The sequence below is a fragment of the Rhinolophus ferrumequinum genome, chromosome 21 (genome assembly GCF_004115265.2).
Source record: "Rhinolophus ferrumequinum isolate MPI-CBG mRhiFer1 chromosome 21, mRhiFer1_v1.p, whole genome shotgun sequence".
Lineage (NCBI taxonomy): Eukaryota > Metazoa > Chordata > Mammalia > Chiroptera > Rhinolophidae > Rhinolophus > Rhinolophus ferrumequinum.
The window spans coordinates 14,736,508-14,750,054 of NC_046304.1; the positions used below are offsets into that span (position 1 = coordinate 14,736,508).

Here is a 13,547-nt window from a genome sequence, read left to right on the forward strand (position 1 = left end):
TAATTTCAGTCTGTGAGAGAAAAGGTTTGTGGGGGTACAGAGTGGCCAAGCGGGGGTCGAGGTCAGGAAGACCTCTGGGAGGAGGTACACAGTTAGGTTAGGATGAGGAGGAAGGCAGGAGAGAGTCTCAAGGCGCAGCGCTCAGGCAAGGCCAAGGTTTGTGCAAATGTGCACTTGGCGGGGCTTGGGAAGGGTTCTGACGCTTCCATAAGATCCCCAAAGGGTGTATGGCTCCCAGACAGGGAAGAGCTCATGGGCTGCTTAATTTTCTGCATTCTACTTTGGGGCAATCGTGTGGAGGACACAAATAACAACTCCGGGAAATTTGGGGTGCAGGTTTATTCATTCAGGGTTTTGTTTTGTTTTTTTTAACCCGTCTTGTCCCTATTCATTTAGTGTTTTTCCTGAGAGAACCCTCAGGGAAATTTTTTCTGGTTTTCTGTTTTTTTTTTTCAGCTTCACCAGAGTAGTTTTTGGGTTTCCCCTCCAATTTTGTGAATCCTGTGAATGATTCACAAAATGATATAACTGATCATTTTCATCCTTGTGTTGGTTTCAAGAAAGTTCACTTATTTATGCATTTATTCAACAAATAATTTTATTAAGCGCCTACTGTGTCAGTGCTGTGTTCAGAGACAAAAGAGGGGCCCGTCATAGAAAGTGCTGGCACTTGTTGATGTACAGGTTAGTTCCTAAGCTCCTTCCTGGTTTCACTGTACCGCTTTGTTTTTACACCCCTCTTGCAAATGACTATTTTCCTTTTGTCCTTTGTATTCCACCTGCCCCATTATTTTAAAGCAAGTTTTATCTTAGTGTATTGTGTATTTTTATGAGTCATCACACATCATTCTGGGCGAGGCAGAGGTAGAAAGGGAAAGGAATAAAGTACAGATCCCCACTGTGTGCCAGCTCAGGGAGAGGGACCGGGAGTGAGAGACGAAGGAAGGGAGGTCTCCCTCAGAGCCCTCTCACATTGCACCTCTTCCTGGAGCCTTTGGAAGGTTGGGTTTTAATGACAACATTTTAAGCATGTACAATACCAAAGAAAATAACAACGAACCCAAAAACCCCATCACCCAGATAACAGTTGTCAAGATTTTACCACACTGCTATGTTTATTTCACTCTCTTTTGGTTTCCTTTGCCAAAACATTTTAAAGCTTTGCTGCTCAAAATTTGGTCTGGGGACCAGCCGTGGGGCATCACTTAGGAGCTTGTGAGACTAGCATCTCAGCCCCATTCCCTGACCTACCCTGTCAGAAGCTTCATTTTAACAAGATACTTGGGTAATTCATTTGTATGTTGACGTTTCAGAAGCATTACTTTAAGACAAATCCCAAATATCATGTCATTTCACCCCTAAATACTTCAGTACGCGTTTCTGAAGTACGTGGATGTTTTCTCACCATAGCCACAATGTTTTTATCACCTAACGGAATTAACAGTAATTCTTTGGTATCATCTAATACCCAGTCCGTGTTCAAATCTTCCTGACTATCTCAAAATGTCGCTTTTTGTCAGTTTGTTCACGTCAAGATCCAGTCAAGGTTCACACTTGACATTTGGTTGCTAAGTCTCTTCATCTAGAGCAGCCCCCTCGCCCATATTTTGGTTTGTGTGTCCTTTTCAAGTCTTTGCTTTATTGCAGAACTTGTAGACTATTTCATTCAGGATTTGCATGTTTGCTTCATTCAGGATTTGCACATTTGTTCTTCTATCCCCTACATTTCCTGAAACCTGGAAGTTAGTGCTCATGGCTCATTAAATTCAGGTTAAACGTTTTTGGCAAGCATATTCTATAAACAGTTCTGAGGATTTTGCCATACGTCCTGCGTTTATCTCACTCCCCCCTTTTTGTTTCCTTTGCCGAAGTATTTCACACACTTGCTGCTCAAAAGGTGGCCTCATTTAGGAGCTTGTTAGAAATGCAGTCTTGGGCCTCTGTGTCCTTGCTAAGATGTCACACCAGGAGGCACGTATGCGTGGGGACCCTTACGGATGCTAAGATTAACTAAAGGGCTCAGGGGTGTCAGCCTACTTGTAAAGTGCTCTACCAAACTTTCGTCTGGTAATTTCATCCACTGGTGATTGTGGCCTAAGTTAATTATTATATAATGGCTTGCAAAATTTTGTTTTTGTTTTTCTGTTTTTCCTCCCACATTTACTATAATAGTAATCATTCTATGTAAAGAGCTTTTTCTCATCAACGAGGATTATATGGTGACTGAAATGCAGTTCATACAGGAAAGGCAAGAAAATTGCTTACTATTTCCTTTTAATGGCCAATTTTCAGAACAAGGTAGAGCCCTCGTTACTTCCAATGGTGACCAATGAAATATTTTTATTTCTTCTCTCTCTCTCTCTCTCTTTCTCTCTTTCTCAAATATCATTATGAACTCATAGAACTTTTATATTTTCAAGTGTTCCAAACACTTGCAATTATTACTTTTTAATGTAATTGTGTTTTGAAGTACAGCGTACAAAAAAATGGAGTAATTCAGATCAATGAATTTTCATATTAAATCAAATCCATGTCACTGGTACTCATTTCAAGAAACAGAACATGGCCAACTTCCCAGAAGTAGCCCTCGTGAACCCCTGCAGTCATTCATTACCTTTCCCCCAAGGGTAACCACTCTCCTGACTTCTAATACCATAGATTAGTTTGCCTATTTCAAACTTTGTGTAAATGGAATTGCACTCGTATACGGTATGTTCTATTTTGTTCCTGGCATCTTTCACTCAACATTGTGTGCATGAGATCCGTCCACCTTGCTGTAGGTTGTTTTCATTGCTGTCGAATATTCCATTGGTTAATTACCACAGTTTATTTCTCCTTTCTATTGTTGATGGATATTTGGATTGTTCCAGTCTGGGGTTATGAATAGTGAGGTCGTGAACATTCTTGTACATATTTTTTCATGAACTTATGAACAAATGTATGTTGGGTGTGTGCCTACGAGTGGAATTGCTGGGTCATAAGTTTTGCATATGCTCAGCTTTAGTTGATACTGCCAACCCTTTCTAAAGGGTTTGTACCAATTTACATTCCCACCAGCAGTATGGGAGAGTCTGGTTGCTCCATATCATTGTCAACTATTGGAATTGTCTTTTTCACGTTAGCTGTTCTAGTGGTCCTGTAGTGGTATCACATGGTCGTTTTAATTTGCCGTTCTCTGAAGTCTAATGAATGCCTACTCACAGGATTACTGGTGATTTGGATAATCTCTTGTGAAATGTCCTCCTTCTGTTAGCTTACATGCCTTTTTCTTATTGATCTATAGGAATTCTTTACATATTTTGATATGAATCTTTCAACCTATAATAGTGTTGAAATATCTTCTCTCACTCTGTGGCTTGCCTTTTCACTTTCTTAATATAATGTCTCTTGATAACCAGAAGTTCTTAAGTTTAATGCCGTTCAGTTTATTGATTCTTTACATTTAATGTTTTTTTTGTATCCTATTTAACGAATATTTGTGTACCCCAAGGTCCTTTGTTTTCTCTTAAAAGCTTTATTTTATTTTTTCACAGCCCATCTAAATCCACATTTATATCTCCAATCCATCAGGAACTGATTTGTTTAAATGTATGATATAAGAGAGGAGTCAAAATTTAATTTGTATTCCATATTGATATACAAGTGACCCAGCACGATTTTTTAGAGATTTTTTTTTCTTCACTGGTTTTCACCATCACCTTTGTCTTAAATCAGGTGACCATGTTTCTGCACTCTGTTCCATTGGTCTATTTGTTTATCTTTGTGCCAATGGAATTCTGTCTTAATAACTATAGCTTTATAATAAATCTTGAGAAATGATAGTGTAAGTCCTACTTAGGTTTGTTATTCTCCTTCAAGACACCTTGACTATTTTTGCTGGATGCGTTTTCATATAAATTTTTTGCTGGGGTTTTGATTGGTATTTCATTGAAGCTATAGATCAATATAGTGATAATTGACAACAATATTGAGTCTTCTAATTCATGAACACAATCTATTTCTCCATTTAGATCTTCTTTAATATCGCCCAATATTTTATAGTTTTCAGTGTAGAGATTTTTCATATTTTTAGATTTCTTTTTAAGCATTGGATTTTTTAAATGTCTTTTGTTCATGGCATCTTTTAAAATTTTTTCATTCGTTATTTGATCATTGATGGTATATAGAAGTACAGTGGTTCTTTGTATATTGCCTCTATATCTAGTAACCTCTATATTTATCTGTGGATCTCTTGGCTTTTTCAGTCTACCTAATTGTGTCATCTGCAAATAATAGTTTTATTTTTTCCTTTTAAATCTTTATGTTCTGTATTTTTTTCTTTTCTTACTGCTCTAAGACCTCCAGTAAAACGTTGAATAGACGTGGTGAGAGTGGGCATTCTTGTCTCGTTCCTGATTTTGGAAAGTTTTCAGTAACTCACCATTATGAGCAATGTTTTTTGTGGCTATTCTCAATCAGATTAAAGAAATTTTTTTCTGTTCCTAGTTTGCTACAATTTTTTAAAATCACAAATCAGTATTGGATTTTATCAGATGCCCTTTTCTGCATCTATCATAATGATCATATAATTTTTTTCTGTTAATGTGATAAATAAATTATTTTCAAATGTCAAACCACCATTGCACTCCTAAAATAAACTGCACTTGGTTGTGATGTATTATGCTTTTTATATACCCTGGACTTGATCTGTTAATATATTGTTTAGGATTTTTGCATCTGTGTTCAAGAAAGAGAGCATCAATTTTCCCTTCAAGTGTTGCTCTTGTGGGGTTTTAATATCAATGTTATGCTGGCCTCATAAAATTATTGGAAAATGTTCTCTAATTTTCTAGTCCCTGGAATAGTTTCTGAAAGATTGGTATTTCTTCTTCAAATGTTTGGATGAGTTCACCAGTGAAGCCATCTGTGCCTGGAGTTCTCCCTAAGGTTCTAATAATGGATTCAGTTTCTTTTATATGGGATTATTCAGATTATATTTCTTTTGTCAATTTTGGTAAATTTTTATTTCAAGGAATATGTTCATTTCAATTAAATTGTCAAGCTTACTGGCAAAAAGTTGTATATTCTGTCCTCTTATTATTTCTTAAATGTCTTAGGAAATATTCTTATGTCCTCTGTTTCATTAATATTGATAATTTGTGTGTTTTCTCTCTCGCTTTCTTTTTCTTGATCAGTTTGCTAGGAGTTTATCAGTTTTATTAACCTTTTTTAAAAACAAACTTTAGCTTTGTTGATTATCTCTATTATAGGTTAGTTTCCTATTTCATTGACATATGCTCATGTCTTTATTCCTTCCTGTCATTTCTTTGGGTTTGATTGGCTTTTCTTTTAGCTTCTTGAGATGGAAGCTTAGATTATTGATTTTTAGCCTTCTTTTTTAACATACATATTGAAGGCTATACATTTCCTCCAAGCACTGTTTTAACTGTTTCCCACAGTTTTGATTTTTCATATCTTAATTCTCATTCAGTTCAAAATATTTTAAAACTTCCATTGTGATTTCATCTTTGACCTTAGCTTATTTATAAATGAAATGCATTGCTTAATTTCCAAAAAGTTCAGATTTCTTTTTTCAGTTTTCTTTTTTGTTACAGATTTCTAGTTTAATTCCACTATAGTCAGAGAACATATTCTGATTTATTTCAATCTATTGGAAATTTATTGAGGCTTGCATATGGTCAATTTTGGTAAATGTTTTATGTGCACTTGAAAGAATGTTTATTTTATCATTGTTGGGTACAGTATTGTGTTAGTCAATTAAATCAAGCTTGTTAATTGTGTCATTCAGATCGTCTATATTCTTACTGATTTTTTTGGTCTGCTTTTATAGCTAATATGAAAGATTTGTTAAAGCATTAAAGTCTCCCACTTTGGTAGTGAATTTTTGTATTTTTCCTTTTAATTCAGTTCAATTTTTGCTATATACATTTTGAAATGATGTTATTGGATACATACAGATTTTAAATTGTTACATCTTCCTGGTGAATAAAAAATAACGTATTTGTATGTGTATATTTCCTTCTCTCATACAAAATATAGCATGGTCTATAAACCTATTCTTTGCTTAATTACTTTAATTTGTTCCTAAAAATCTCTACTGCTAAGTAAAAGGCCATTCATTAGAAAAAATATTTCCATCAATTTCAATGGAAAAATTGTAATGCAGTCTATCAAACCCAATACCCAGACAATGTTTACTGATGGAAAATTTTATTAATTGACCAATTCAACAAGTTTATATTAAAAGCCAATAATGTGAATATAAACATACAATTCACATATACAATTTATTGTAATGAAGGAGGAAATGAAGACCTAATGTGGGTGGTGGAGGATGGGTGTGAGGGACAGCATTACACCTCATCCCTAAACATTTCAGTATATATATCAACTAGAGGTGAGTATTTGCGTGCAGTTCTTTTTTTCAGGTAAAATACAGTGAAATGCACACATTTTAAGTGGACCATTCCATGTGTTTTTGACAAATGCACATACCTTTATAATCCAAATTCCTGTAAGACATAGGATACTTCCATCACCCCAGAAATTTTCTTCCTGTGCCATCCCAATTAATCTCCCTCCCCCCGCCCCCCAGTATCTACTGTACCATTCAATTTCTATCATGTTCTTCGCTGGTCCTAGAACATGATAGAAATGGAATGGCACAGTAGATACTCTTACGTAAGGCTTCTTTCACTCAGGATAATGATGTTTGTGATTCACCCATCTTGCTGTGTGTGTCAGTTGTCCATTCCTTCTCACTCCTGAGTAGTGTTGTATGAATATATCGCAGTTAGTTTATCCCTTCCCCACTTGATGGACATTTGGGTTGTTTCCAGTTTGGGACTATTACAAATAAAGCTGCTATAAACATTCTTGTGCAGGTATTTCTGAAGACATATGCTTTCTCTTGGGTCACTTGATGGGAGTATATATGCATACCCTCACCCTGGAGCTCACAGTCTAGTTTAACTTTGATACAAAGACAGTGATGAGTATGCACTATGGGACAGTACAGAGAAGTCCACAGTGGGTCCACAGCTGTGAGAAGGTGAAAAGTATCTGGGGGCAGCACCAGGGAAGTCCTCCTGCCGAAGGGGTCTTGGTGCTGACACAGTAGGAGGGTCAAGGGCTCTGGGTCAACCACGCCCACGTTCCAGTCCTGTTCCCGTGGGACAAAGATCCTTGGGAGTCTCGCTCTTCTCATCTGTACAATGGGAATGTTGACACCGCTGGACTTGATGGAATAATGGGCCTAAAGGTGCAGCCATGGCCCCGACAGGTGCCTCTCTTGTTAAATATTCGTCTTTTCCCCACAGGCCTGGCTCCCTTGGTGGCCTTCAATGTGGATGTGGCCAGGACCTGGGTCACTGTCAAGGAAAGCGGGCCTTATGTGCTCAGCTCCCTTCTGCACCAAGACCCCAGAACCAACAAGACCTGGTGAGTGGGGCTCAACAGATCACAGGCCAGAGGACTGAAGGGTCTCGGGGGAGCCTGAGAAGGCCCCAGAGAATGCCTTGGTACCCCACCCCTCACAGTCTGGGGAGGACCTTCCTACACTTTGCAAAGGGCATGCAGGAGAGAGGGAGAAGGCAGGGGAGAGGCTGTGAGCCCCCAGCCAGTCCACCCCGGCCCCTCTCCTCACCTGGCCTCTCTCTGCACTGCTGGGTTGGGGGTGGCTGCACTTCAAAACTATTTTAAAATAAAGTGGCTCTTTTAGCTCGTACAAAAGTAACACATGCTCAATGTAGAAATTTTTGTCTATGGCCATACCACCCTGAACGCGCCCAATCTCATCTGATCTTGGAAGCTAAGCAGGGTCGGGCCTGGTTAGTACTTGGATGGGAGAAATTTTGGACAGTGACAAAAACTACTTTTAAAAAATATTTTCCACTTAGCAGTGGCTAAGAGGCGGGCTGTGGGTCTGGTGGCCGCGGTTCAGTGACAGCGTCACTCTGTGTTTGTAGCAAAGCGCTCACCCAGCAGCTTCGCTTCTCATCTCTGCAGCGTGGTGAGGGTTTCCTACTTCACCGCGTTGCTGCAAAGACTGCTCAAGTTCAGGCACGTAAAGGGTTTAGCACAGTTTCTGGCCAAATTAAAGCTCAATAACATTATCTTATATTTTTAAAATATCATCTATACCCACTATGAGATAAGCAAAAGCATTGTTAAATCTGGCAACATTCTGCTGGTAAGGATGTGGTGAAACAGGAACTTGGGGGAATGTAAATTGGTGTGACCACCTTGGAGAACAGTTTTGCCATATCTGGTAAAGTCGAAGATGCTTGTGGCCGTGAAGTCGGTAATTCCACTCCCAGATACCAACCCTAGAGAAATTCTCAGGTCAAGGCATTTATAGTAGCATTGCTTGGAATAAAGACTAGAAATGCTCCTCATGCTGGAAACGGAAGGCATAGGCTGTGACTCGTTCGATGCAACCTTTAAAGCAGGTGAAATGAATGAAATGAGTGCGGTGGTTATTAGCCTCCATCCGTCTCGAAACATATTGTAAGGGAAAAGGACAGGTTGTAGAATTATGTTTACAGCAGTCGTTCTCTCAACAAATAATTATGTGGAGCATCTACCTATGTGCCAGGCCCTGAGGATACAGGAGTGAGCCAAGCAGACTCAAGTTCTTGGGCTCGGGGGAGACAGACAACAAGCAAGCAAGTCAAATGTGTGTTCCGTCACGTGGGGAAAGCGGTGGTGCTGACGCTCAAGCACGTCTTTAGTTTTTTTTCCCCTGCTGTCACCAGAATGACTTTTAGAGCTGCTTTGTTCAAGCGTCAAGGGTTTCCTTCATACCCAGCACACCTGAGCCATGAGCCCAGAGTCCAGATAGGCTTTGGGGCAGAGCCAGGGGAGGCACTCACGATTCCTGGCTGAGTGGAGCTCCACGTCTCCGCGAGTTGAGCAGACTGGGAACTCTGTCTGGTGGAGGTTGGGTGGGCAATGGCAGCTTCTGAAGCAGCAGCCTTCTAGCCCTGGCACTTGGGCCAGGACCCCGCCAGCCAAGCAGGTTTGGACCCTTGATGGCTGTGGTTTCCTCATCTGTACAGTGAAGAGGCTGGTGACCATTAAATTTCAGTGGTAAGGGCAGGGCTCATTCATTCATTCATTCATTCATTCATTCAGCAAGAACTCGTGGAGCATCTACTCAGACACAGTCCGTGCCCTCCTGCAGCTTCCAGGCTCACGAGGAAAACAGACCCATCAGGCAATAACAAGAGGGGTGGTGACTGCTCTGGTGGACCCCTCCAGGGCACTTTGGGGACAGAGAGGCAGGTGTGTCCTTCAGTCAGAGGATGTGCCTCGACCCTGGGACTTGGGGGATGAGTAGGATGATTAGTGTGAGGAGGCAAGGGAGGCAGAAGTCGGGCTGAAAACAGCTTGGTCACAGACTGGAAGCTGGGCTGAGCAAGGTCAAGGACCTGAGACAATGTCTATGGCTTCCGCCGAGCTGGATGAGAAATACGGTGCAGGAGGCGGGCAGGCCTGTCACCAGGTGTGGGGGACTTGTGGAGCCAGGAAGCTTCGACAAAGTGGGGTTGGTGGTGGTAAAGTTGTTAGGAAGTTTGGGGCTGCAGGCGTTTAAATTAAAGGTCAGCGTTTGTTGTGGTTTCTTTTATTCTGGTGACATTTTGTCGACATGTGCCTCACAGAAAAATGCACACATCAGAAGCATGCAGCGCAACGAATGTTCACAAAGTGAGCCACCTATGTAAGCGGCACCCAGATCCAGAGCAGGACATCACCAGCTGCCCCTGAGCCCCTCTAGCCCGCATGCTCCCAGCCCGGCACGTTCCCTGCCAAGAGTCAACTGCTGCTCCAGCTGCCATCCCCATGAATTAGTTTTGCCTGTTCTCGAACTTACTATAAACGAGACAAACAGTAGGAGCACTATTCGGTGAGGCTTCTCTCCCTTAACATACAGTTTGTTCCTTTCATCCATGACATTGCTTGAAGCAAGGATGCTCGTTTTTCTTGCCAGAGGTTTCCGTTGTGTGACTAGTGCGATGACGGGCGTGGGGGCAGTTTCCTTGGGCTTTTGTGAATAGCATGGCCGTCACTTCCTTTTGGTGGAGCAGCGCGCACTTCCCTCCGTCAGGCGTGTGCCTAGCAGTGGGACTGCTGGGTCGCTACCCACGCGTTGGCTTAGCATTCTGTTTTCCAGACTCTGAAGTGCGTAAGTATTCGGATGGCTCCACGTGCACTCGTGAAGGCTGGGTTTCAGTGTGAGTTATTTGCGACCATCTCCTGCTCAGCTCCTTCCCAGCTCCAGGCCCGACAGACTTTCAGACCCCCTCCCTCAGAAGCCGAGCACAAAGGCCAGGATGATGAGGAGAGTTTGAAGCCCCTGGAGCAGAAGGCTCTGAGTCCACCGAGGGGTGAGGGGAGGAGCTCCGCTGGGCTTCTGCAAACCTCCCTGAACACCTGCTGAAGCAGAGGGGGGCTCATGGGAGGATGTGGTGGGAAACAGGGGCAGGTTCCTGCCGCAAATGGTGGAACCTGCGATCACGAGCCTGCTGCAGGGGGCAGGAAATACATTGCTGGCCACCGGGTCACACACAGAGAAGCAGGCTCCCCATGCGAGGATGACGTGTCCCTCTCACTCCCTCATGCTGTTTCCCTCTAAAATATAACAGCCAGGGCTGGCAGCATCATGGGTGTGGCTGCTGCAGGCGGAATGGAGTGGGATGAAGGGAAGACCTTCCTCCAGGGGGTATGAGAATAGACTGAGAACAGAGACAGGTTAGAGCTGGGTGAATCAGTCAGGTGGGCTGTACCCAGTCCAGGGTATAATGGGGTCCCTGGGCCTGTCAGCTGATGGTACGTTCAGTTATTGTTTAGTTAGTTTTTCCGTCACTCAGTCAACAAACTTGGACATCAAGAGCCCACGCATCTTAGTGGAGGTCGCAAAGAGATGGGCAGCAGAGGCAACTCAGACTGGGCCCCAGGCCATGGCATTGTATGACTGTGATATGAACGGTAACCTTGGGTTTTGCAGTGCACAGCCTACACAGCTGTACATGGAGTATTTTGGGAACTCACAGTCCGAGTAAGTGGGAACAAAGGCTAGGGATTGAGGTGGGTTCCAGTAGTCAGGGCTACCTGGAGGGCTTGGAGTTGCTCCTTCTTTTGGGAAGCCTTCCTGAGGAGCTGGTGTTTGGGATGACTGTTCTGCAGAAAAATGAAGGGAAAAGCTTACCCTACCAAAACGTAGTCTGGGGCAGAGCCCAATTCAGAGCCTCCCGGTTTCCCTGAAAATAAGACTTAGCTGGACAATCAGCTCTAATGCATCTTTTGGAGCAAAAATTAATATAAGACCCAGTATTGTATTGTATTGTATAAGACTCAGTCCTATATTATAGCAAAATAAGACCGGTTCTTATATTAATTATTGCTCTAAAAGACGCATTAGAGCTGATTGTCCGGCTACGTCTTATTTTCGGGGAAACACGGTACCTCATGGGGGAGCAGGGAATGAGGTGCTGGGGCCAGAACTGAGGCTGAGGCTGGGCAGGGGCCTGGGGAGGGAGGCAGCGTTGGACAAGTGACCTAATTTGGGAGCTCAGCTGCAGAGCCCATAGAGCTCAGCTGCACCCACTCTCCACACTTCAGCCCTGCCCTAGATTAGTCTCCTCGGTTGCTGCCTACGCTGTCATTTAGTCAGCATCCAACAAATATTTACTGAGCCCCTGCTCTGTGCCAGGCACTGTTCCAGGCCCTGGAATCACATGGCAAATGAGATAGACAAGATCCTTGGGGAACTTAGAGTCTTGGGCAGGGTAGGGAGGGGAGACAGATAATACGCATGTAAACATGTGAACAGGATACCATCAGACGTGACACGTTCTGAGAAGGAAATATAACATGGTCATTTGAAGCACGGAACTGGGTTGTGAGGTGAAACTGGTTGGAGAGAGCATTTAGGAGGAGGTGATAGCTAAGGCTGCAGAATGAGAATGAGCCAGCCTTGGGAAGTGGGAGGGGGGCGTTTCAGGCAGAGGGCTCAGCAAGGCAGGGGGCCTGAGGCGGGAAAGAGCTGGGGGAGCCTAGGAGCAGAAGGCAGCCAGTGTGGAGCTGGGGCTGGGAGCGCAAAGGAACGGGAGGAGAGGTCTTGGAGGCAGCAAGGGGCATGGACTCTTTTTCTAAGTGCATGGGAGGCTACTGAACAGGGGACTGACATGGTGTAAATTACAAGAGTAAACTTACAAAACAAAAGAAAATTACAGTTAGGATGCTATTACCATAGAGCAGGCGAGATGACGGTGGCCGGGATGATGGCGGGGAAAGGAGAGAAGAAATGCTCCCTAGATATAATTTGGAGGGAGAACCAATAAGGTTTACGGAGGGGTTTGATGTAGAGGATGAGTGAAAAGGTGAGGCAAGGATGCCCCCAGGTCTCAGGCTGTAGAATGTAGTAGTTGGTGGTGGCATGTATTGCCTGGGGAAGATGGAAAGTGGCAGGCTTGCGAGGGCAAGACCGTCTTTGGATATTCCAAGTTTGAGGTGCCTATTAGACAAGTGCTTATTGTATTAGTTTCCTGTTGCTGCTGTAATAAATTATCACACATTTAGTGGTTCAAAACAGCACACATTTATTACCTTACAGTTCTGGAGGTTCAGAAGTCTCCAAAATGGGTCTCACTGGGCTAAAATCAGTGTCAGCAGGGCTGTGTTCCTTCTGGAGGCTGAAGGGAGAGTCCCTTTCCTGGCCTTTTTCAGCTTCTAGAGGCCGCCTGCATTCCTTGGCTCAGGGCCCCTTCCTCTATCCCTAAAGCCAGCAGTGTAGCATCTTCAAATCTGTCTCTGACTCTGACCCTCCTGCTTCCCTCTTAGAAGGACTCCTGTAAGTACATTGGGCCCACCCAATAATCCAGGATAATCTTCCCATATCAAGATCCTTAACGTAATCAATCCCACAAAATCACTTTGGCCAAGGAAAGTCGCATAGTCACAGCTTCTGGAGATTAAGACACAGATATCTCCGGTGGGGGGCACTGTTCTGCTTTCTACAGTTCGGCTGGTCTGCCGTCTGGTGGAGTGAGTGATGCTAGAGCCACAGACGTAAAGGCTGGGATCTCAGCATTTTTAGGTGGATGAAAGCCGTGGGATTGGAGGGGATCGCTAGGGAGAGCGAGCTGGAAAGGAAAACAAGGGCCAAACCCTAGGACTCCAGTGACATTTAGAAGTGAGATAGCGAAGGGGCCACCAAAGAAATCTGAGGCGTGACGAGAGAGGTAGGAGGAAATCAAGAAGGAAGTGTTTCAAGGACGAGGTGGCCACTTATATCCAGGACTGCTGAGAGGTGGGGGGAAGATGGGAACAGAAAGGAGTCCATTGAATTTGGCAACGTGGGGACGGCGGGCGACCTTGGGTGGAAGTCAGCTTGGGGTGGGTTAAACTGGGGGTGGGGGAGGGGCACTCACAGAGATGTAGCTGTTATTATTTTTCTGCATAGCAGGGCAATAGGTGAAGACTGTGTTTCATAATTTTAAAAGATGTAGAGTGCCGAAAGGTGAGGAAGTGTAGACAGCACCTCA

The 13,547-nt window shown here is 43.4% G+C and overlaps 1 protein-coding gene across 3 annotated transcripts in view; it reads left to right on the plus strand.

The window, feature by feature from the left end:
- Positions 1 to 13,547, plus strand: part of ITGAE (integrin subunit alpha E) — a 54,066-nt gene that overhangs the window by 5,928 nt on the left and 34,591 nt on the right. For all 3 annotated transcript variants that reach the window (XR_004421251.1, XM_033089537.1, XM_033089536.1), the window contains exon 2: positions 7,320 to 7,440. Coding sequence is in view for 2 of the 3 variants with exons in the window: in XM_033089537.1 (XP_032945428.1) it covers positions 7,320 to 7,440 (121 nt within the window). In the remaining variant the exon portion in view is untranslated. The remainder of the gene's footprint in view (positions 1 to 7,319; positions 7,441 to 13,547) is intronic.